At 38.0% G+C, this 26,011-nt stretch overlaps 1 protein-coding gene across 1 annotated transcript in view; it reads right to left on the bottom strand.

The window, feature by feature from the left end:
• Positions 1-26,011, bottom strand: part of Exoc4 (exocyst complex component 4) — a 651,801-nt gene that overhangs the window by 457,142 nt on the left and 168,648 nt on the right. The window contains exons 8-9 of the mRNA XM_051175863.1: positions 21,671-21,816; positions 17,071-17,159 (exon numbers count right to left, since the gene is read on the bottom strand). Of these exons, the coding sequence (XP_051031820.1) occupies positions 17,071-17,159; positions 21,671-21,816 (235 nt within the window). The remainder of the gene's footprint in view (positions 1-17,070; positions 17,160-21,670; positions 21,817-26,011) is intronic.

Genomic DNA, 26,011 nt, shown 5'->3' with positions numbered 1-26,011 from the left:
GGTTGGAAGTACTAAAAAAAAAAAATTATTAAAATGAGAATGAATTCTACTGCAGTCATAGAATAAAAAAGTACATTATAATAAAATGAATTAATGTATGTAACAACAAATAAATCCCAAGGACCTTTTACAAATGAAGTACAGAGAGACATTATTTCACTACTGAGGAAGGGAAAAGGAAAAACAAAAAGACAACATTAGAAAAAGCAACTCAGGAATATTTTGATAGTTGGGATTGATCTGACAAGAAGAAGCACTAGAAATCCCTCTCTCTGGCTGATAGTTTCAAGGAAGTAAGCTGAACATATAAGTTCACATTAAAGGTTTTAATGTGAATAGTTTCCTCTCAATATAAAGTAAAATATAATGATGATGATGATAGCAACAAAGAAAAGTTTAAGAGGAAAGCAGTAAGAACAGAAAGCATTTAGCATATAAATGGTACACTTACTACAGACAAAAACCCTGTTTAAATTATTACTTATAAGTTATTTGCAAGTATTTATTTGAAAGTATAAAATACTACAAATATAATTTGAGCCTATTCAGAAAATATTTAAAATATAGAAAACATAAGGTATTTAAAATAAGCTAAGCTAACTCTTCCCCTTGGGCTTTGTGCGCATGCACGCGAGTGTATGTGTGTGTGTGTGTGTGTGTGTGTGTGTGTGTGTGTGTGTGTGTGTGTTTGTGTGTGTGTGTATACATATACATACATACATATTCTGGAAGTTAGAAGAAGAAATAAAACCATACTGACTTACATGTGAGAAAGATGGGAATCAATCCCATAAGTCACACCAAAATCATTTCCATTACAGACACTATATCTACTAAGTTGATCAAATTAGTTTTAGACATGATTGAAATCACTCGTGATTTCAGTTCCTAAATAACTGTTAAAACTAAACATCTACTACTCCAACTGTTTAAGAACAGTTGGAATTACTGGCCCTCAAGAGTTCCAGGGTCTACACAGTATAGATAGCCTAATTCAGTGAATGGTTTGACCCATTAACAATTTTGCTTCTATCAGTCTTCCTTCAGCAACCATGTTGAAAGGAATAATGTCCATTTTGCTCGCCTTCCAAGCCAAATACAAACTTATATCTCAGGTTAGCTATATAAAACTTCTATCTCAGGTTCCTGCCTGACTCAGGAATGATAACTTTAATGTACAGAAATACTCATGTAGACAGATGACTGCTAAAATATTATTTCTATGAGTTTCTTTGAGAGTAGTTTTGTAAGAAATTACAATGTGAATCCCTGGACTAGGAAAAGGAAAACTTCCTAACCAAGGTGCCATCAATTTTACAGAAGACCATAGCAGAACAGTGAGAAACAGGATCAAGGGGCCATTTCTACTTGAGCCAGGACATTCATGCCCTTATGCTCTAGTCTCTGGAACTCCCAATTCTTTTCCTATAATCACAACCAGAACTTAAGCTACTCCTGCATCCCATATCTATCTATCTATCTATCTATCTATCTATCTATCTATCTATCTACCTACCTACCTATCTATCCTACCTATCCGCCATCCATCCACCCATTTATCTATGATACTTTATGAGAAACTCTTGATAATATACACATATCCTTTTTGGAAATTTTATGTTGTTTTAAAACAATTTCAAAATATTTCTTCCATGGCCCTAACTTGATTTTATAGAAAATGAAGCAACATACAGAAAAGATAATTTGCACATCACCCATGGAGTAAGCCTGATCCAGAAACTACTCTCTTGGTCTCTGACTAGTTATAAGATGCTGATTTAAGGAGCAGACAGACAACAAATAATTTAAAATCCAAGAACTTGGAACTTTTCAGATGAACAAACTTTGCAGGAATAATTTTACTCTTTTTCAAATAAGAAAATTAGATAACTAACATGCACAAGATTTTCTGAAAAGATATTGGTTAGTAGATTTTAACAATAACGAAGAACATATCTAGGAACAAATTTGAAAAGATAGATAGTTCAGAGATTAAAATCAATCCTGCAAACAAGGGATCAATTAAAACTTACAAAGAATAGAATAGTATTTGCAATTTTAAAATAAAAGGAGGGCAAGATTATAGCCAAACTCCAATACTTTGGACTTGGGAGTGAAAATGGTGGTAGGTAAACACAAACTGCTAAAAGCCTAACATTTGAAGCTGGAGTAAAAGACTAGTAATCAGAGTAGATAGCTCTAAACAAACTGAGAAACATTAGCTATCTTCACACTAACATAACACCACATAACACCCTCTCTCCTCAGGCCAACAAGATGACTCAATAAGGAAGGGCCACTTGCTGCCAAACCTGAGAACCTGCACTCAGTACACTGTACCTACCTCCCCAGACACAAATACCTAAGTGGAGGAAGGGGGAAACCAACTCCTAAAAGTTGTCCACTCAATTACATGCATCCTGTGGCATAAACACACATTTACATATGTATGGACACATGTGTATACAGACATACATACACACATATACTCATAAATGAATGCATATACACGTACATACAATTAGTAAATAAATCCATAAATAAAAATTTAAGGAGAACTTCAACCTTATTTGCATTTCCTTGCTTAACATCTGACATCATATCTAACCAAGTCACCAGATTGGAAACCTGGTAATGAGTCAAAATGTGTATCTTATGCTCAAACACAACAAAAAATATAACATGTCTAACTGATTGCATTTCCAAATTAGCTTCTGAACCGCATCCCCCTTGTCTTAAGAAGCTAGGTCAGTCTTGTAGAAGCATGACCTTGTCAGGGTCGCCACTTTGACTGCACTCACTTGAGTCTCCACACATTGACACTATTACCCTCCCACAGAAAAGGAAATCCAAATGTTTTATTATACTCTACCAGGTCTTTTAAAGTCTACTCGTCTGTTTCCTTTCCTAGGTCCAACCTTCTGCACACACTTGCTTCAATCATAACAAAACACCTACAATTGCAGGGGAGTCTCCCACATCTGTGCACTTGGGTATATCCTCTCCACAGTGCAGCTGGTTAACTAGACTTAGTTACACTCCCTTCGTCAGCTGGTTAACTCATTTCCCAATTCAGGAGCAGAGTTCTTCCTTTCTAATATCTACAATCTTCCCAAAATACATTACATCCCTTCTCCTCTGTAAGTCTGAAGACGTTGTGACACTCCTTAGAACTGTGACTATTTGCATGTGTGCCCTCCACAGGCACCTCCCACATACACCTCCTCAAGCAGGAGTAGCGGCTCCCTGGGTGGAGCCAAAGACATTGATGCTACCTTGTTATTATCAATGTGCCAACTGATACAACCCCTAGAAATGGGCAGGTAAGTGTTGTTAGTATCATATCAAAAATAAGTAAGCAGTCTAGACCTTAGAAATATAAAACAACTGGTCCCACACAGCTAACGTATAATAAGAAATAGGTGCTCCTCCATTAAGCCATAACATTCCCCGAGCCACTCAAAGCACAGAGGTACGCCAATGTTCTACACATGAACATCACTAACAAACTGAACAGGAATATGTAAATTAGTTAACTGATGCAGAAACCAGGCATTAATGTGCAAACAAACAGGGACTTATTTGAGCTAAGTGGGCATGAATATGCAAATGAACTGGCTGCAATTCAGTAGATGTCATCACAATTCTAGGAATGAACATCCTATATTATGACTATTACAATATTCATGTACCATTCATACATACTATTATATATTACTGTAATATGGCTTTTTGAGTTTAAATTTGTGGGGAAGCCAAAAGTAACTTGATGTATATTTTCATTCACAACACAGTCACAAGCTGGAAATCAGATGTGAACACAAAGAATTCTGAAATCTCTACATAGGACCAAGCTGCCACCACTACTTGCAACCTAACTGAACATTCTGTTTTTACATCAAGGTGCTTTAGAAATGGGTTGGGCTGATCTCATGATATGGCCCCTCCCAGTATTTCCAGCCCAGCCTCATCTATCATACACAATCTCACAAGACAATATAATAGTTGCATATAAGTGTTACTTTTCCTATATGGAACTTTATAACTTTGTATAGCTACAAAACTTCAATGATAGTCAAAAAATTCAGTGTGTGATTACAATTAGCAGTTGTTCATATGCTAATGACCTTTATCTTCCTATCATCACCTCTCCAAAACTGTTTCTTAATCTCGTGGATATTAGGGTCAACAGTGGCAACTACTTGGGTGTCCTCTGCATCATGTTTCCCCAGAGTAACAAACTGGAATGAGTATAAATCTCTATATATAAACAGCACTCTCTAATTATAGAAAAGACTGAGTCATGTTGTGCATCCCAGATCAGGAGAGACCAGCATCAACCCTGCCACCCCTTCATGCTGTGTCCAACAGTCTTTCCCATCTGAAAAGACTTCCACAAAAAAGGCTCTCAGCCTTCTCAAGCACTTGCATGCACATACACACAACTCCATCCCGTGTGTCACAATGCTGCCCGTATTTGTTCAAATGAGAACTTGAGTAGGGTCTAAGTGGGAAGTAATAATAAAGGAAAAAAAAAAAAAACACTAGAGATTTAAGACAGAATTTATCCTCTCTGGGGTGGGATGGTAGCTCTGGCCCAGTAAATCCTCAAAGGTGTGGCACTCCAGGGGATGAGAGAGAGACCTTGGCTCTTTCTACTTTTTAGCTCTATGATCCTTCAAGTACTGTCTTGACTGCATTATCTAAGAAGCTCCTCCCCGCATTCCAGTGTAAATATGTTTTCACATACATGCTGGGCTGGGAGAGGGAGAGAGGCTGTTCCTTCTCTTCCATGTATGACCTGTAGCTTTCCCTCACACCTTACTGTCAAGAAATAAATCATATGCCCATGCTTGGCTGCAGGCAATGTTTGGAATTCTTATATTCTATGTAACCCTTTGATTACATAAAATTCAGGAACTGTGTGAGAACAGAACCAAGGGAAAGCAATGCTGGCTGTGAAATGTCAGGGTCTGTTCCTTACAGTATCTTTCTTTTCTTTTGCATGTCAAAAACAAAACTAGTTGGACTCAGTTTTGTATCTTGAGGGAATAGGGAAGTGCCTGACACAAGCAAACTTATCACAACGTTGTACAAGATCAATAAAGACATCGGTACAGAAAGCATAAGGGACAAACGAAGTCTGGCTGATGACTCCAGCTAAGGTTTGGCAACCGTGACACAGTGGAGCAACAGGGAGACAAAGTCAGGAAGACACGAACTAACACAAACTGTCTACTTAACTTCTAAGAACTCAGGAAAATGTCCCGGATGTGTGGGGGAAATGAGGTTTCAATAGGATGAAACAGGCTATTTAAAAAAAAAAAAAAATCCTCCTATTTTTAGGAAACTCTAGATTTGGTCTAGATTTCTCCATGGGAAAATCAAAATCAAACTAGATATATGGTGCTGTTTTGGAGCCTTAAAAGATACTTTTTTAATTAATTGCTTATTTTTGTACTTTATATGAGTAATATAACATAAAATAGTATACTGTGATATTTGACCATTTTAAACAAGAATAAGAAAACAGCAAGACTCTTATTAGAGAAGCTTCATTTGCTCCGTGGAGAACTTTCCTGAGTTTCTCTGATGCTGCTCCTTAGGTTAGCCTCTGAACATTTTCTTTTGAAAAGGCCACTCTGTAGTTCTCCCCACTTCTGATGTAATCCAAATTTAATTATGTATCTCTTTAGATATTTGTATTTGTATGAAAGACAGAAACAGAGACAGGTTTTCTTATGTGGTTGATTTTAACTGATTCAATGTACAATAGTTCATTCATTTTCATCACTACACATCACTCTGATGTATAAGTCTATTGTACTTTATATGTAACCACCCTCCCGTTTATGAGCATGACAGCCATTTCTAGGTTTTTCCTGTCAAACAACACTGCTATGAGCAGTCTTCACAAGACATTTTACTTTTCACATTTGGATTCTCAATCCAGGAAATTTTTATTTTTTAAACACAATGGGGAACAAATGCAATTTTACTTTCTCTTTTTCAATATAGATAATCAATTAGCTCACCACGTTTGTTGATTCATCTGTCTTTTACCAAACTATAATGTAGTTTCTCTGTTGTATGAAATCTCCAAGGGTATGGAGATTTGTCTGCTTCTGAAAGAGTATAAGGCTGATGACGGTCTTCCAGGAAGCCAGACCGAGGAAGAGGAAGGGCAGGGCTGGTGAGGGCAGAGTCAGGTGTGCTAGGGAACCCAAGACCTTCTTATCAGACTACGCCCACTTTAACTTATTTTCTATTCTAAATGCTGGGAACACACTTAAACAAGAGAAGGGTTCTACACCGAAAATTAATCCTGGAAAGCACTAGCCAGTGATTTCTGAAATACTTTCTAAGACAAAATTCTCCTATTTTATTTTCTAGACACAGAAGTACCTGCATGCTAACATCAATTTCTTCTGAATGTTGAAATAGGTTATTTTATAAGATAACTTCTCCCTTATATAAACCTCATGTTGAAAATGTAAAATGGTTCTATGGCTTGTGTCCTATCAGACAACCATAAGCTTCCTATTGACCAGTCTTGTGAGTTTCTAGTAATATTGTGTTCACAATTTGTCATAGTGGTTATGGTCTTTTATGTTTTCTAAAAATGTTCACCTTGCCATGAAAAGCACTAAATAAACGAGTTAACTCTAGGAGATGAAGGCAGGCATTAGATGGTGCACACCTCTAACCCAAGCTGCAGGCAGCAGAAACAAAACAATCTGAGAATCAAGGCCAATATGGGCTATATATAGCCCATTCAACACCAAAAATAATACCTAAGAAACTTAAAGTAGTTGTTTTTGTCATCTTTTAAAAAGTCATACTGCAAGATCACATAAGAATTTATTATTTTTTTATATAATTGCTTTTTAAAAAAAAAAAAAAAAAAGACCATTGAAGTATGGTATAAATGCACTTGTATGACTTTAAACTCAGATACATTAACATTATCTCTACTTCTCACATAATTCAATGAAGAATAAATACAATGGAATGTTTTTAAAGTTAGGCTTTTATAACAAGTTCTTATAATAAGTGTGTTGTTATCTTTGTGATGACTGTCTTATACTTTCTAGATTCATTTCTCAAGAATTACAATCTCCTACACATGGTTCAACTAACAGTGATCACCAGCTGATGGGAGATGTCATTCAGTAAATATGTTTCTCTTATTGGTTAATGGGTAAAGCACTGTTGGCAAACAGGAAAGCAAGATGGGTGGGACTAGGAGATAAAGAGGATTCAGGGAGAGAAACGTAGGAGGAGATTCGAAATGTAGGACCAAGAGGAGTAAAAGGTCTGGACCCTCTCTGTAGTAAGCCAAGACCACATGGAAATACTTAGATAGAAATGGGTTAATATTTAAGACAGAGCTAGCCAATAAGAAACGCTAGCAACAGGCAACAGCTTTCTATCTAATACAGCGTCTCTGTGTTATTTGGGGCTGGCACAGCTGTGGGGCCAGGCTGGTGGGAAAACTGCTTGTAACAACCAGCCTATCCCACTCCCATATGAAACCAAGGTCTCTCAAAAGAATTGATTTCAGGAATTAAATTTAAAACTGCCAAGCACTTTTAAATAAAACAATTTTCTATGTCATACATAGAGGTTAACACAGTAGATAATCCTAATAAAAATTTAGAATAAAATGTTTTCTTAAATGACTTCACAAAATGCATTAACTCTATTCATAACATAAAGTATATTTATTACTTCTTAGAAGAAATTATCATTTATAAAAACTATTAAAAGTTTATTATTTGACAAATCTCATAATAAGTAAGTTATAATTATTCTTTTTAAAATCAAAGATATAAATATACAAAAGGGAATCCATTTTATAGTATATTACAGGGTAAAACAGAAAAGATAATATAAAAGATTAAAGTTATTTTTAAATAATTATATGCAATTCTCAAAAGAAGAAGTACTTCTTTTCATGTGCTCTGCATATTGTTACTGTTATTAGAAAAGTCATTAAGTAAAAGTTAAAAGACTGCAAAGAAATCCCTAATCAAATTTCAGGATATGAAGTTCTACAAGTGCATTTTGTGTTTAAGAATGTAGAACAAATGTGTGGTATGAGTATGAAATCACTGCACTAACTACCATACTGCACTCCATCCCAAATGTCCCTGAAAAGGTGCACATAAATGACATCTTCCTAACTGCTCCACAATAGAGCAGTGCAGCTTCAGAGACTACCGGGATGTCCAAGGCTGTCTTACCTGAAAGCAAGGCAACTAGAATACATTAATTACATATAAATAATATACAATGTTATTAAACATTCACAATGCCAGTTATCAACAACCCCTCAGAGATTAACAAACAAACAGACACACACACACACACACACACACACACACACACACTCACACACACACACAAAGGAAGTTCAGGTCAAAGACCCCAGTTTTCCCTGATGCCAGTACTTCCATATTTACTATGTAGAGCAAAGCTTTGTAGGAAAGCCAGCTCTCCAATAATTGGAGCTTTGCAGAGTATTTTAATGTCACAGCTTTAGCCACTCATTAAGTTGACAGGAATAAAGCTGGCACTCAAAAGGTAAGATCACTGAGCACAAATAGGAAGCCAAGCAGGCCAAAGACAGAAAGGAAAATAATCAAAACAGTATACATTTCTACTTGAATCAATGGCCATTAGTAAACTCTACCCATTTATGTGTCTCTCTCTCCCCCCTCCTCCCTCTCTCTCTCTCTCTCTCTCTCTCTCTCTCTCTCTCTCTCTCTCTCTCTCTCTCTCTGTGTGTGTGTGTGTGTGTGTGTGTGTGTGTGTGTGTGTGTGTGTGTGTGTGTTTTGTTTTTGTTTTTCTGAGGCAGAGCATCGCTGTGTAGTTTTGGAACCTGTTCTGGAACTAGCTCTGTAGACCAGGTTGGTCTCACAGAAATCCACCTGCCTCTGACTCCCAAGTGCTGGGATTAAAGGCTTCTGCCACCACTGCTCAGGCCCACCTTCATGAGTCTTATTACCTTGAAGACAAAGGGAAGACAAATCACAGAATTTTGACTATGGTTTATTAAACCTTTTATTAGAATTTCTCAGATAGGTTAACTTATGCCTACTAACAAGGAAATAAAGACTTTCTTCATTATAATGTGTACATATCTTTAGTCAGAATATAAAAAAAAAGCACACACACAAAATTGTGTATGTTTGTCAGTGCAAATACATGTTCCATATCACAAGTTCTCATCCTATATTTTAAAAAGCCTAATTTGACCACAACTTTATCCTGGGCATTGAAATGTACCAATAAATAGTGAGATTTGAAATCTGGGTGGAAGTGGGTATAAACTAACAAGTTAAAAGTAAACAAGACATGCTGAAGAAGAGGATCTTGGCAGAAATGTTTTAATGTTGTGCTCAATAATTACAGGATGATGGGCAGGAGGATAAAGACCAGGGAACTGTAAACACAGATGTAGAGGTCTGCCATTCCTAGACAAAGGTAAAGGCAAAGCCTTCACTGGATTGATAGAAATTCGGGAGAGTTATAGAGTGCACAGAGAAGGGATCTCAGGTCCAAACACTAAGATATCAAGTTCTTGAAAACCCTCATAAAAGCGAGAGGAGTCAAAATGGCAAACAGCAGCTGAAAGAACAAGTTACAAAATGCAGAAGAAGTTCCTGTGACCGGAAGGAACATCACTGAAATGGGCTAAAGGTGAGAGCATAAGAATCATGAAGCAGAAGCAACCATCCCTCGGCGCTCATACCTCAAGCATTACTTTAATTTAAACAGATATTATTCTAACTTGACCACAGCATAAACTTCTAACTTAATAGTCCTAGCAGCTACATGTATAGCCGGAATTTTAAGAGCTGTATTGGTTCTGTCAGAAAATGCGGCACAGGTGAAGTGATTAAATTACTCTATTTGCTCATGAGTAGCAGTATTTTGATTTTCTCAGCCCTCAAAAGGTAATGTGTTCATCGATTATACTGTCCTGCACATTAACATGTTTTTAAAAAAGCTATATTCAAGTTAAATGTTCACTAAAACTGAGATCCATCTTTACCTATAGCAATGCTGTACAAGCAGTACAATGAAGCAATAGAGAGGCTCAGAACAACAGGAAGCACACACAGACATGCGCAAGTTAGAGCCCACCTGGTATAGCACACACTATGAAGCAGCACCTCCACATCTTCAGTCCCGACTGCCAACGGCAGGCTATATAATGAACCATCTGTACCATAACAGTAAGAGCCAACGAGATGGGCTGATAGTACCAAAGAAATCTCATTTTTAAATTCATTTTCCCCCTAGTGCACTGTTAGTCTGAGTAACATTTGTAATTGCATGATAAATCAAACATGTTGGCAAGAACTTAACTTTGTAAAACTTGAGCTTTTTAATGTCACTTTGACCGCCATTACAGTTGCTTTCTTTGCTGCTCCCCTATAAGAGAATGAGGAGCTGACCCCATGAACCAAACCACTGGAAGGAAAAGCCTTAACAGAAGAGACAGAACTCTTGGCCAGTCTCTTAGGATTTGGCTGAACTATTCAATTAGGATTTCTCTTTCTTTCTTTCTTTTTTAACATATATATTTATTATTTTTTTGTATTTTACATATCGATCCCAGTTCCCTCTCCCTCCCTCCCATACCCCCTGACCACACTCCCATCCCAGTCCTCCCCGACCACCACTCCACAGGGAGGATGAGGCTGTCCAGGAGGGATCATCAAAATCTGTCAAGTCATTTGGAGTAGGGTCTAGGCCCGAATGTGCTCCCAAAGTCCTTTCATGCACCAGGGATACATCAGGTTCCACTGTCAGAGGTCCCTTAGACTGTCCAGGCCTTCTAACTGAGACCCATGTTCAGAGGGGTCTGAGTCAGTACAATGCTGGTTTCCAGGGTCCATACTGGGGTCCATGAGCTCCTCCTTGTTCAGGTCAGCTGTCTGTGGATTTTTGTAGCCTGGTCTTGTCCCCTTTTCTTAGCACTCCTCCCTCTCTACAACTAGATTCCAGGAGTTGGGCTCAGTGTTTAGCTGTGGGTGTCTGCTTCTGTTTCCATCAGCTACTAGATGAGGGCTCTATGATGGAATGTAAGTTTGTTATCAATCTGTCATTGCTGTTTCTAATTTTAGCCATTCTGACAGGAGTAAGATGGTATCTCAGAGTTGTTTTGATTTGCATTTCCCTGATGGCTAAGGATATTGAACATTTTCTTAAGTGTCTTTCAGCCATTTTGGATTCTTCTATGGAAAATTCTCTATTCAGTTCTGTACCCCATTATTTAACAAAGTTATTTTGTGTTTTGGTGACTAGTTTCTTGAGTTCTTTGTATATTTTGGAGATCAGTCCTCTGTCAGATGTGATGCTGGTGAAGATCTTTTCCCAATCTGTGGGCTGCCATTTTGTCTTGTTGACTATGTCTTTTGCCTTATAGAAGCTTCTCAGTTTCGGGAAGTCCCATTTAATTGTCGATCTCAGTGTCTGTGCTACTAGTGTTATATTCAGGAAACTGTCTCCTGTACCAATTTGTTCAAGGGTACCTCCCACTTCTAAAAGGTTCAGTGTGGCTGGATTTATGCTGAGGTCTTTGATCCATTTGGACTTGAGTTTTGTGCATGGCAATAGGCATGGGTCTATCTGCAGTCTTCTACACAACATCATCCAATTATGCCAGCACCATTTATTGAAGATGTCTTCCTCCTTCCATTGTATAATTTTAGATGTTTTGTCAAAAATCAGGTTTCCATAGATATGCGGGTTATTATCAGGATTTTCTATTTGATTCCATTGGTCTACCTCTCTATTTTTGGGCCATTACCAAGCTGTTTTCAGGACTATAGCTCTATAGTACAGCTTGAAGTCAGGGACGGTGAAGCCTCCTGAAGTTCCATTATTGTATAGGCTTGTTTTGGCTATCTTGGGTTTTTTGTTTTTCCATATAAAGTTGAGTATTGTTCATTCAAGGTCTGTGAAGAATTGTGCTGGGATTTTGATGAAGATTGCATTGAATCTGTAGATTGCTTTTGCGAAATTTGCCATTATTATTATTATGTTGATCCTACCTATCCAAGAGCATGGGAGATCTTTCCATTTTCTAGTATTTTCTTTAATTTCTTTCTTTAAACACACAAAGTACTTGCTATATAGGTTTTTCACTTGTTTGGTAAGAGTTACCCCCCAAGATACTTTATGTTGTTTGTGGCCACTGTAAAGAGTGATGTTTCTCTGATTTCTTTCTCTTATTGTCTGTATATAATAGGGCTATTGATTTATTTGAGTTAATCTTGTATCCTGCCACTTTGCTGAAGGTGTTTATCAGCTGTAGGAGCTCCCTGGTAGAGTTTTTCAGGTCACTTACGTAAACTATCATATCATCTGCAAATAGAGACAGTCTGACTTCTTCCTTTCCCCTTGATCTCCTTTTGTTGTCTTACTGCTCTAGCTAGAACTACAAGCACAATACTGAAGACATATGGAGAGAGTGGGCAGCCTTGTCTTGTTCCTGATTTTAGAGGAATAGCCTTAAGCTTCTCTCCATTCAGTTTGTTGTTGACTGTTGGTTTACTGTATATTGCTTTTATTATGGTTACGTATGTTTTGTTATCCCTGATCTCTCCAAGACCTTTATCATGAAAGGGTCTTGAATTTTGTCAAAGGCTTTTTCAGCATCTAGGGAGATAATCATGTGGTTTTTCTTTTTCAGTTGTTTATATGGTGGATCACATTGATAGATTTCCGTATGTTGAAGCATCCCTGCATCTCTGGGATGATGCATACTTGGTCATGGTGGATGATTTCACTGATGTTTTCTTGGATTCTATTTGCCAATATTTTATTGAGTATTTTTGCATCAATGTTCATGAGGGATATTTGTCTGTAGTTATCTTTCTTAGTTATGTATTTGTGTGGCTTGGGTACCAAGGTAATTATAGCCTCGTAAAGAGTTTGGTAATGAACCTACTGCTTCTATTGTGTGGAACAATTTGAGGAGTATTGTTATTAGCTCGTTTTTGAATTTCTGATAGAATTCTGCACAGAAGCCATCTGGCCCTGGGTTTGTTTGTTTGTTTTTGGGTTTTTGTTTTTTTTTTCTGGGAGGCTTTTGATGACTCTTTCTATTTCATTAGGGATTATAGTTCTATTTAAGTGGCTTATCTGTTCTGTATTTAATTTTAGTAAGTGATAGCTATACAGAAATTTGTCCATTTCCTTTGAATTTTTTAATTTTGTAGAGTATAGGTTTTCAAAGTATAACCTGAAAATTCTCTGGATTTCCTCAATGTCCATTGTTACATCCCCCTTTTCGTTTCTCATTTTGTTGATTTGCATGTTCTCTCTCTGCTTGTTGGTTAGATTGGATAAAGGTTTGTCTACCTTGTTGATTTTCTCAAAAAACCAACTCTTTGATCAATTGATTCTTTGTATTGTTTTCCTAATTTTTACATTATTGATTTCAGTCCTCAAATTGATTATTTCCTGGCGTCTACTCCTCCAGGGTATGTTTGCTTCTTTTTGTTCTTGGGCTTTCAGTAGCACTACTAATTCTCCAATGTGACTCTTCTCCGTTTTCTTCATATGGGCACTTAGTGCAATGAACTTTCCTCTAGCACTGCTTTCAAAGTGTCCCATAAATTCGGGTGTGTCATGTCTTCATTCTCATTGAATTCTAGGAAATCTTTAATTTCCTTCTTGACACAAGAATGGTGCAATTGCACACTGTTCAGTTTTAAAGGATGGGAAAGTTAGATTATAGTGGTTTTTCCAGTTCCTATCTTGTAACTTATTTTTTTTTTTCCCCACTACTTACATACAGAAATTTCCTCCGGGGCCTGGCAGCTCAAGAACAACTTTTCTACTTAATAAAGCTTATGTGCAAGGTAAACTACAGAGAACAAAAGCTCATGCCTGGTCCCTCCCCCTTAAACTTAGAGGACATTTAAACCTACCCAAAAGACAAAGACTGTCAATGGCCACCCCTCCTGCTAGGGTTCTTCTCCTACCACAGTGACCTCTCTATCCTAGCTCACACCTTACCTGGCCTTGCCCATTCTGCCACAGTCAATCAGTGGTTAGGGTACAGCTGCCCTAACAAGCACTGCAAGAAACACCAGAAATAGATGGCATGTCACTCGCGGGCTTACAGCATTGTCGTAAACACTTGCAAATAAGCACTGGCTCGTGGTATAGCATGGGATATGCTGACAAAGAGAACACAAAAGAGAGATGTGACAGAGAAGCATCAAACAGCAGGGCCACCACCTGAGAAGAGAATGTGTATGTGTCTGAAGCACATGGATGAGTAGAACAGAAGGCCAGGAAGTTCACTAGAATGAATAAGAAACAACTAAGGTTGACTCAGAAATCAAGTCAAACTTAGCCTAATAAAGGTGACACAGGAAAAATAGAATCTCTGTGTGTATTGCAAAGAGAGAACTGAATCAAGCCAAATTTTCACAGCCTCTTCACAGCAGGTATTATTTCTATCACCATTAAGAATTAAAAACAAAAGCAAGGAGGTAGTGGGGAGCGCGATTTTGTATGTAGACATCTAGGCCCAGAACTAGCTAATAAGCATTGCCAGATATTCTGTTTCTCAAGAGATCATGGACCACAAAGGGCAACTGAGAAAGCATTCCACAAGGCCTTAACACGGAACGGAGGTCTCACTAGTCTTAGTGTCTAAGAAATAGCATGTGGCACAAGTCACTGATAATACTAATACTGACAAATAACATTTAAACCTGAATGATAGATAGGTGCATTGCTGCCCCAGGGATTACTGTTAAGGAGCAGGGATGGTATTTGCAGAGGAGACTGTGCTGAGGACAGAGATCCCACACATGATCTACAATTTCTACTCAATTTTGGAGTAACCCAAAACCATTCTCTGAAATATTTATTCATTCTTTTAAAAAATGAAATGATAGGGAACTAACTTTGGAGGGACACTTTGTTACTATTCTAAGAGTAAGGCAGATGCAGAAAAAGTATGGGGGCAAATTTAAAGTATTAAGTAAACACAACAAAATAGTAGGACTATAGAATGGATGCTAGACTAGCTCTCATAACCTGCTGTATCCCAAAGGAGCAGCCTTATATAGGATCCCATCCCCTGCAAACCCATGTGTACTATGCCATTCCACATTGTAGCAATGCTTCCCCTGAGAAGCAGCTCCATTCCAGACATGGTGCCAGCACTGTCCTCCACCCCCTGCTTTTGTTCTCAGTCCTACCTACCTTATACTCCAAGAAGCATATCAGGATACATAACACCTTAATAATAAGTAAATGTTGCTATGCCAATCTCATTGTAACAAAGAGAACATATTTTAAGGCTTTTATTTCCGATTAGTACACAGAACAATTACTGTGGTGAAATATGGTAGAAGACAGCAAGGTTTTTGAAAAAATTACAAGTTACCAGGTTAGAAATAGAGGTGAAGGTGGGATGACTACGCAATAGTCTTAAAACCCAGAAAGGTTCACTGGTTACTACCTAGTGTTCTAAGGAAGACCTATGATGAGTCTGACCAGCTAAGTAACCATGCAGCTAGTCACAGCAGAATAATTAAAGTAGTTAAGTGCATGCATCAAAGACTGAAAATGTCTTCCATCCATCTCTCTTAAAGTCCAGAGTTCTAAAGTAACCATTCTGTTCTCTTAACTCCTCTAGCAATTCTATTCATGTTATCTGCCTAGTACATATGTCCCCATGCTGTTGTTGAGGTGTCTGTTTAGGGTATGTGTATGGTCATCCCCAGGGAAAGCAATACCCACAGATGTTCAAATCTCTTACAACAAAATATAAGACCTACACAAGACTTACAAATATCGACTATTCATCTTTATTTTTTAATACCTAATATATCATAGAAAAACCTGCCCTATTGTAGCATTTAGGCCATGACAGTAGAGCCATGTACATGTTCAGTACAGATACAATTTCATAAAGAATGTACAGATATGGTGGGAAGAATGTGCATATATGCATTTATACACATATCTCACTATCTTACCTGGACATTAAGGTTCCATCATAAATTTCTTTGAATTTGACTTCTGTTTCTACCAATACCCAAAATGCTTAGGAGACTCTGACAAATCTTTCTTCATAGAGTACATTTACCATGGTTAGTTTGGTAGTTCAAATAGAAATGCCTCCCCATAGGATCATATATTTGATATATGCATGCTTGGTCATTAGGGAATGGCACTACCTTACAGGAATCAGGAGGTGTGACCTTGTTGAAATAGGTGTATCACTGAGGGTGAGCTGGGGGTTTCAGATGCTCAAGCCAGGCCCAGTATCACTCGCTCTCTTCTGGCTGCCTGCTGATCCAGATGTATAACCCTCAGCTCCTTCTCAGCACTATATCTGCCTGTGCACCTCCATGCTTCCACAATGATGATAACGAACTAACTCTCTGAACTGTAAGCCAGCCCCAATTAAATGTTTTCCGTTATAAGGGTTACCATGGTCATGGTATCTCTTCCAAGCAAAAGAAACGCTAACAGAAATCTAAGATAGTATCTATTTTTGCTCACTAAAGGAAATGTCATCACCTCTATTTTTCTTTTACTTATAATTTATTTTCAAAGTATTTTTCTCTGCAAAATAAAACTCTTTAGTAACCACAAAAAGGATCCAAGTAGCCTATGTGTCAATTTACAATGCTTAAACCATGCTATCCAGAAGCATCCATGTGCTCTTTACATGACAAAGGCTGAGCTGTCCCCTTCCACTTGCCATATTCCAGAAGGCTTCAAAAACAATAAGCAAATGCAAACCACAGTGGCCACCATAAAAAACTAGCATCCTCCTTAACTGTGACTGGACTCAAAGAGGCTTCATCTCATCTGTTTAGAATTCCTACCTCAATGGCAATGCATCCTGTGTAGGCACAGTATTAGTATTAGAAGCTTGACAGCAAGTGTTAGGGAATAATACTGAGACGGGATTACCAATCTGTTAAAATTTATTACCTAAGAAGAATTGTGTGAATGTAGAACACAAACTCACATGCTACACACATTGACTTTTCTAGAGAAGTCCAATCACTTACCTTGAAGTTCCCCACTCCGACTATAGAGTTCCCTTCTCTGTTCTCGCAGATAGGCACTCATGCTGATAGCATGGGAGGATGATTCAAACCTACAGTGCAACACACAGTACCACATGGTTAAACCACATAAATGGCATCTAACTGTGTATTCCCAAAACCATCTATTCTATTGTATTCTGGTAGGCAAAACATTTCCTGGTGTATAGTAATTATAATTATGGCTCTTTTTTTTTTTTGGCTACACCATGAAAAAAACCAGAGACAGCTACCCAATCCTTTGTTTATTAGCAATATTCCTGCTACTGTTCCTCTACAGTAGCATTTAACCCTTGTCCTCACTGCCCATGTCACAAAGAATAATCCTGAACTATCTCAACTTCCTTTTACATTCAGACCATCATTACCATCATTGTTGTCATTGTTGCCAGAATACCTAGATACACAGCTACAAGTACATCCTAAAAAGTCATTCTTATTATGCTATTATCCAAATCAAAAGCCATCATTGAGTACCGGCTGCCTCAGCAGACATACTGGCTCCTCAGAGCAGTTCTCTTCCTCAAGTTCTGAGTTAAAAGACGAGTGCATGGGATATTCTACAAATGATCAGTGACATCAAAATAGCAGGCCTTTCGTGCGCTATGCTTTCTTGACTCCCATGGGAGGCCTTACCCCATCTAAGTGGAGACAGAGGAGGTGGGGGGGGCAGGAAGTGGTGAGGGGAGGAAGTAAGAGGAATTGAGGGAAGGGAAATTGTGGTTGATATGTAAAATAAATTTTAAAATGATAAAAAAAAGCAAGGCATTATTGATCTCTTTCTAAATATTCTAAAAAGACTGTTTCCAAATGGCTGCTAGTTTTTGGCCAGCCAATTGCACCATATAAAATATTTTGCAGGAATTATTCAAAGATGGGAAACAAACTTGTGGAAAAGAAGAGGTCTATAAAAGCTAAAATAAGGAACACAAAGCAAATTAGTCATAAAGAACAGCTTACAGGTAAGAATAAAATGAAATAAAATTAGGACTATATCAAATAGCAAATCCTTTGATGAGTAACAGATTCTTTTTTAAATCTTAGACTTTCAAAGCCAGGATAAGAAGCTGACAAAAGAAAGAATCCTTCTAAGAATTTAGCCACTAAAGGGTCAATAACATAGGGAGAGAGCAACAGGGTCCAGGGGCTCAGTGACTGGCAACAAGAAAGGAGCATCGTTTTCTTAATCATATCTCTCTTATCCACTCCTTACAAGGAAGATGAATACCAAGACGAGTATCAGCCTGTGAAGGAAACACTTCGTTTCCTTCATCCACTTTCTACACCCTACCAGGAACTGAGAAGCACAAAGAGCCGGAAGGAAGGCAAAGTGTACAGTACTTAAAAAGTGCCACCTGCCAGTCAAGTGCAGAAAAGAAGCCACTGACCTCCAAAAAGCATGCTGACAGCTATTGATCCAAAATGGCAAAGGAAAAAACAAACTCTCAAGCAAAGAATAAAGAAGCATGCGATGTACAGTAAGAGGGAACTTAAACACAATTAACCTTGGCTAAGGGCAATTAAGGAGGGTAATAAAGTCCTTCACAGATTCGCTAGAAACAGATTACAGCTCTCCACAATCTGAGTCCTTTATGACTTGATAGACTTGCTATTCATGAATTCTCTTTATGCTCACAACAAGTCACAGACTGAGATAATTCTATACTAAAAGAGGCTTGAGAGATTCTTCAGTTTCACCTCCTTATTTTATAGCCAAAGGCACTGAGGCATGCTCAGAAGTGACACCTACTTGGGCCTGTATGGCTAATTGACAGTGGAAGCACTCTAAAAGTGAGCAGATGTGTATAACTGTCCAGTTCTGGCACAAGGAGGAGTTTTATTACTAACCAACAATAATAAATGTAAAACAATTATTTACATTAACTTTTTCATTTCTTACAATTAGGGGATTTTCCACCCACCCACTCCCACCCTTCCACCCCTATACCACAATTTAGCCAATGCTAAAAGACTGAATGTGTTTGTATGGTCTGAGGCTGAAGACAGTGACGGTTAAGAGTATGACATGTTAAAACCCTGAAGCCTGCTTTCTGCAGTAAGATAGGAAGAGTATACTGGTTACTTTTCATTATCAATAAGACATAAACCTGGGCAGACAGAATGTTATTGTCAATAAGACATAAACCTGGGAAGAGCCTTGATCAAATATGGGCATTTGGCACATTTTCTTGAATGCTAATTAGTAAGAGGGTCAAGCCCACTGTGGGTGTTACCATGCCTAGCCAAGTAGGCCTGCACTGTATTAAAAAGTTGTGTAAGGAACCCAGAAGGAGAGAAGAAATCAGTAAGCAGTGTTGTCCTGTTCTTCCATAGTTCCGGCTTCATTTTCTACCCTAACTTCCTCAATAATGAACTAATGTGGAGTTGAAGCCAAATAATCCCCTTCCTCCCAAATTTGCTTTTGGTATTGTTTATCGCAAAAAGAAAAGGTATATAGAGCAAAGAGTAAATGTAGCTTTCAAAGAAGGAGGGACTGGGAAGGGGAAGAGAAAGAAACAGGTTGAATGGCATAAGAAAACTAACACAATATACACCCAAAACAAGAGTTCAAGGCCAAAAAGAAAGAAAGGCACTGAAATGACTTTAGCATGGGGAGGTGGTACACACACACACACACACACACACACACACACACACACACACACACACATCACATCACACAGACACACCACACACATTCATGCATACACACACAAATATTCATACACACACCACACATTCATATATACACACACAAATATTCATACACACACCACACACATTCATACATACACACAAACACACACACACCACACACATTCATACACACACACATTTATGTCATTCTGTAAATATGTTTCTCACACTGGTTAATGAATAAAGCACTGTTGGCCAACAGGAAAGCAAGATAGGAGGAACTAGGAGACAAGGAGGAGAGAGGAAGTAGGAAGGAGGAGTCAGCATGGAGAGACTGGGAAGATGAGATGCCTGCCCATTTCCCGGTAAGATTAGGGCATGTGGAAGTACTTATATTTAACAGAAATGGGTTAATACTTAGGACAGAGCTAGCCTATAAGAAACTAGTACCTGGCCAACAGCATTATATCAAATACAGAGTCTCGGTGTGTTAATTGGGGCTGGCACAGCAGCGAGACAAGACCAGCCAGGCTGGGGGAAAATGTTACTCCTTACACATTTACACACACATACATAACACATATACACACACATTCATACACACACATCCACACACACCACATTCATACACACATACATAACACAAATACACACACATATCCATACACACACACACAAATCCATACACACACACACATTCATACATACACACGTATGCATATAATATAGGTCTATACTTTATGCCTTTTGAAGTTATGTTTATGGTTCATAATCAAGTTCAAAGATTAATCAAATTTCAAAAGTTTAAAAACTATGTAAAATATGAAATAAATAAAATATGTAGAATATGCTTGTTTCTTTTCATTTGTTTTCCTTTATCCAAATAAAATGGTGTTTTGAGTTCATCACTCAAATTCAGGTATGTGGACAGAATATGGATATGGTTAAACTCAGGCCACAAGCACACTGGCCCTTGGCAAGTACAGTCCGAGTGTTATTTTTAATGTCCTTTTTTGAGCATCTATCTCTGCAAAAGAAAACAAAAAAATGCTGCCTCTAGAGGCTACAGTGATTTACAGTGAGTTGCGGCTTTTCATTGTCCACAAGGACTGAACTCAAGAGTGACAGCCTTCTTGTTTGTGTCCTCACTACCACTTGCTAGCGGCGACTTCACATCGCTTACTTCATTCCTCTCGTATATTAGCTCTTGTTTGTGAGGACGTTTATATGTATACCACTAAGTAAGGAACAAAGACATGGCACTGCTGCTACAGTTGCTGAAACTGTGTTACTATCAAATGAAACTGCTTAGTCGGAACCATTTGATAAGCTCACTTCGTGTGTAGCATCTGTACATAGAAAGCATCCCATCAGCACCATCCATTAGCATTATCAACATCAGTCCTAACTTGTACATGCTAATTCTTGTTACCAAGAAACACATACTCTGAACACACAGCATGGTAGATAGAGTTCACTAATATGGTAACTGAGGAAAAAGTTAGGACTTGGGGATGGCTGCTTTATTAAGGACCAAACCACATAAGGCCCAGTACTGCTTAGCTAGGGAGAGCTGCATAACTTTATTAACAATTATTTATTGCACTTGGGATTTTTCAGGGATGACATATTTCATTTCCTATAAAATTCTCCAGAAACACCTGGGACTTTTCACTTTCCTTAATTTTGTATGAAACTCTCCAGAAACAAGTTTAAAAGATAAACTCAGAGTTATATAGTTCAACAGTCATTCCAAAACAGCCACTCTACCTGACAGAAGGCAACAGGAAACAAAACAGGATATGTTCATTTCCTACAAACTGCTTCAAGGCAGCTTCTGCTAGAAAATGTATGTCTGTAGATGATATAGAAGCTGACTATTCACAGCTTGCTATCTATCCTCTCTCTGTGATATCCTGATACTTACTTGAAAAGGGAATTCTTTGGCCTTTGTGGTTTCTTCTTGGCAAAAAAGGCTGCGAACTCTCGTCCAGTGCTGGCATAGCTTAGTTGAGCTGATGGTTCTGATGCAGTCCGTGTGTTTTTCATATCCAAGTACTCAGTCAACAGCATCTGTACAATTAGATGAGCAGTTGAATTTACACATGTGCTATTACACAAATATAATTCTAAAACCCCATCCCAGACTTTCAGAATATATTAACAGATATTAATTCTTCTAGTCAGATATGTAAGGAAAGCTTTATTACAGCTATAAAATCTTATACTTGTTAGCAATTTACAAGAAACAGGACATTGTAAGCATTGCAACATGCCAGGTAGCATGCTGAGTGAATTAGTCAAAATTCCTCTTTACTCAGCATTTAATCCTCATTATTCCAAAGAACAGCAGCATAAACCGCAATGGCCTCATATTTACTAAGAGCTTACTGTGCTCTAGACAAGGTACTAATCAATTAAATATATTAGGTTGTGAGGTCCAGAGAGGTTCATGAGCTGTAAAGTAGTCCCTGGTGGACTAATGCCAGAGTCCACAATTGACCCTTCACAATGCCAGCACTATAGACAAGCATGCCAGCAAGCTCATCAAGGAAGGCCTATAAAGTGGGTAAGAAGGGAGAAGATCCCAAACTTCAGAAACTCACTAGGACAGCTATGCATTTCTGAAAGAGGAAAAGAGCAACTGGTTTTGTGATCAACACTTCCAACAGGTACTCCTTATAAAATTCACTGGAGAGCCACACAGATTGGAGCCTGTGCTACATCAACTATGGCTAACTGAATTCTAAACTGAATTTAAAAATACAAATTTGTTAGCCAGGCAGTGGTAGTTAGTACTTGGTAAGCAGAGACAGGTAGATTTCTGTGAGCTTGAGACCAGCCTGGTCTACAAAGCTAGTTCCAGGACAGCCAGTGCTGTTACACAGAGAAACCCTGCCTCAAAAATGATAGATAGATAGATAGATAGATAGATAGATAGATAGATAGATAGATAGATAGACAGACAGACAGACAGATTGATTTGGAACAGAAAGCACAATAGTTCCTAAGAATACCTAATAAAGCTAAAGCAGTTAAACTTAATTTTCAATTCTAGCATAGAAAAACTGCTCATGAGCTCAAGGAATTGTTTTTCTGAGACTCAAGGTCTCATCTGACTATTGACTCACTCACTGAACATTAAACTCTATTTTAAATATCATCATCAAAAAAGCATTTCTGAAGCCTATGGACCTTATGTAGTAAGACTAAAAGTGATTAAACCTCTTCCATAAATAAATACAAACTACTCAATACTTAAACATCAGAAATTTTTTGTTTGTTTGTTTGGTTGGTTGGTTGGTTGGTTGGTTGGTTTGGTTTGTTTTTTTGAAACAGGGTTTCTCTGTGTAGCTTCGTATACCAAGCTGGCCTTGAATCCACATGCCTCTGCCTCCCATGTCCTGAGATTAAAGGCGTGCACCACCATTTTTTAAACATTATCATTCTTTAAAGTCTCAAATCTATGAATCTGGATTTCTATTTTGTACTTAAAGAAGTAAAATTTCAAATGGCCCAATTTCAACCTAATTTGAACGACTCCAAACCGTGTGTTCTGGGCCAGGATGCTCCACAGTGCTGCACATTCAAGTTTTTTGTAAGAACAGCCCTACAGGTAGTAATAGCTTCTCATGATAAAAATTGTACAGGAAGACTATAAAATATTCTAGCAGAAAGGGAAAATGCTTTTCCTATGAGACCACTGGATATTATCCAGCAAGTCCATAAAATAAGATAGTAACAAAAACTCACTTCTGATAAACATCACTCAACTATCATTATCAGGAAGACACTGGATTGAATCTCTATGAACAGCTCAAGTGAGGAACTTGATCGTGCTGTGGGTTAAGATAACTGTTAGTAAGATACTCAGCTATCTGTGATCAAAAGAAAGAGAGAAAACTCAAAAATAATTTAAAGTGATGCAAGCATAGGAAGGTTTTTTACCAACTCACTATGTCAATCAGGATTTGCCCTTAATACCAATGTAATAGAGAATGTCTCCTGCTAAAACAAAGCTACACTAAACCAAGTAATTCTTGTAAGACCCTTAATGTCCCAGGATTCAATAACTGGCCTGCATGACAAATCACTGATCAAGGAGGTATAACTATCAGACATCCCCAAACTCAGGTATCTTAAGATTGGTGTTCTTTTTCTCCATACCAGTAACACCCCTGAATTATTGCCTTGCAGCTCTGTTCCTTGGGCTATTTCTCTCCCCTAGTTATCTCTATCTACAAACAGACCCTTCTTCCATCTTCTCAACAAAATTTACCTTTGGTCATTATGTGATATCTATAATCTTTAATTCGTTTTTGCCTTTAGGTTCCAAAGTTTTAAAAGTAGCCTACGTATCTATTGTTTCCTTTGCTATAATATGGTTTACTGCTGAAGTCTCTCACAAATTATATTCTCATGTGTATGAGCGTATGTTTGACATTACTAGTACAGTCATATTTCACTGACAAAATCAACTTTGCTAAAACGTAAATCATTTTCAGATACAAACAGCTATTCCTACTGTTGCCTTTTCATTTTTACAGATTTTTTTTTAACCCTTAGCTGCCTCTGGGTTTAAATACAGGGCTGATTTAATAATGTTTAATTAAAATGTAATTAAATCATTTTCACCCTTCCATTTCCTTCCTCCACTGAAGCATGCTGTAGTAATGTCCAGCAGTGACAACTGGTGTTTACTAAGTCTACCCACTAGACATTTTGGGGGAGCTACTTGGCAAAGCCAAGTCACCAGACATTTTGGGAGAGTCCTATTTACCAAAGTAGGTAGGGTTATTGACAATGAATGACTTGTTGTTTCTGTCCATAACACTGTTGAGTGCCTTTACTTAGTGTCCTAGTAAGAACAGCTGTAGGGTTATTTCCACAGTCCTTTGCTTGTGTGTTTTATACTTGTGGGGTACAAATATAACTCTGGATAATCAAAAAGATGATACTTAGACTGCATAATTTTGATTAACAAAGATACTTGTCAGTCACAAAGACAGCCTTTTATACAGCCAGGCTAACCTTAGAATTCAGAGCAAATTCAAAGCAGTCTTGTTGGCACTAGAGACAATACCTGGATATGCCAAGAGACACATATATAAGGTCATTTCTCCAGGTGTCCTTGGATTGCCAGTGGAAAAACATGTGCTTGTTTATTTTTCCCCACGGATAAAAAAGTCTAGTAAGCCTCAAATAAGAAACTTTCCCACTACACTGAGGCTTTCACTGTAACATGGAGTAGGGGAAAATTGGACTCCCAAGGTCCACATTATTCCAACATCTACTAGGTACCCCCTTGATCTCTATATGAATTTTAATATGATATAGCAATATATATATTCCTAATCTAAAAACATAAGCACTTGAATCAATATATTAGCTGTGTGTATATATGTGTGTATATATAAAAATGTATATTCATATTCTCTGTGTGTGTGTATGTGAGAGAGAGAGAGGGAGAAAGAGAGAGAGAGAGAGATCTTGGGGCTGGTAATGAGAACCTGTGTGTTTGTGTGTGTATGTGTGTGATCTTGGGGCTGGTAATGAGAACGTGTGTGTGTGTGTGTGTGTGTGTGTGTGTGTGTGTGTGTGTGTGTGTGTGTGTGTGTGTGTGTGATCTTGGGGCTGGTAATGAGAACCAGCCAACTAAACAGAGCTAGTAAGTCATGGATCTCAGATGAAAACCTACAACCACTACTTTACTAAACAAGCAAAATCCCTAACTACATTCTAAATATGTATCCCTTTTCCCCACAAGTATAGATCTAATCTCTAATCATGGACATTTGTCCTTGAAACAAATGTGGATCATTACAGAAAGCCATAACTGATATAACTGATCAAAATGTAGGGAACAAGAGATTTAGTGGTGCCCAGTCCCATTGGATAGATACATCAACAAGCACAATTCCTGCCCTTAAGAACTGTCTTTTGATGCAGTCTCACATGCTCTCACCTATTAAAGGGTCTGTCCAACCTCTTTATGTGTATACCCATCCCTGTCCCTAGGACAGCTTAGTTCATCCAAGTAGTTTTCCTCACTCAATTCTCTGCTCCCCTTATTATCCCAGTACTTCCAAACATCACAGACAGATCATCCAACAATCAGGCTTCCAAATATATTTCCTTTCAACTGTACTTTATTCCCCCTCCCAGCAATCAAGTGTTACAATCAAATCTACATACTTCAGCATTTCCCGGAGTATATATGTACCTTAGCATTTCTAGAACCCTAGTGTATACTACCCTGGCTCTCATA

The sequence above is a fragment of the Phodopus roborovskii genome, unplaced genomic scaffold, assembly GCF_943737965.1.
Source record: "Phodopus roborovskii unplaced genomic scaffold, PHOROB, whole genome shotgun sequence".
Classification (NCBI taxonomy): domain Eukaryota; kingdom Metazoa; phylum Chordata; class Mammalia; order Rodentia; family Cricetidae; genus Phodopus; species Phodopus roborovskii.
This window is presented reverse-complemented; position numbering and strand designations above follow the sequence as displayed.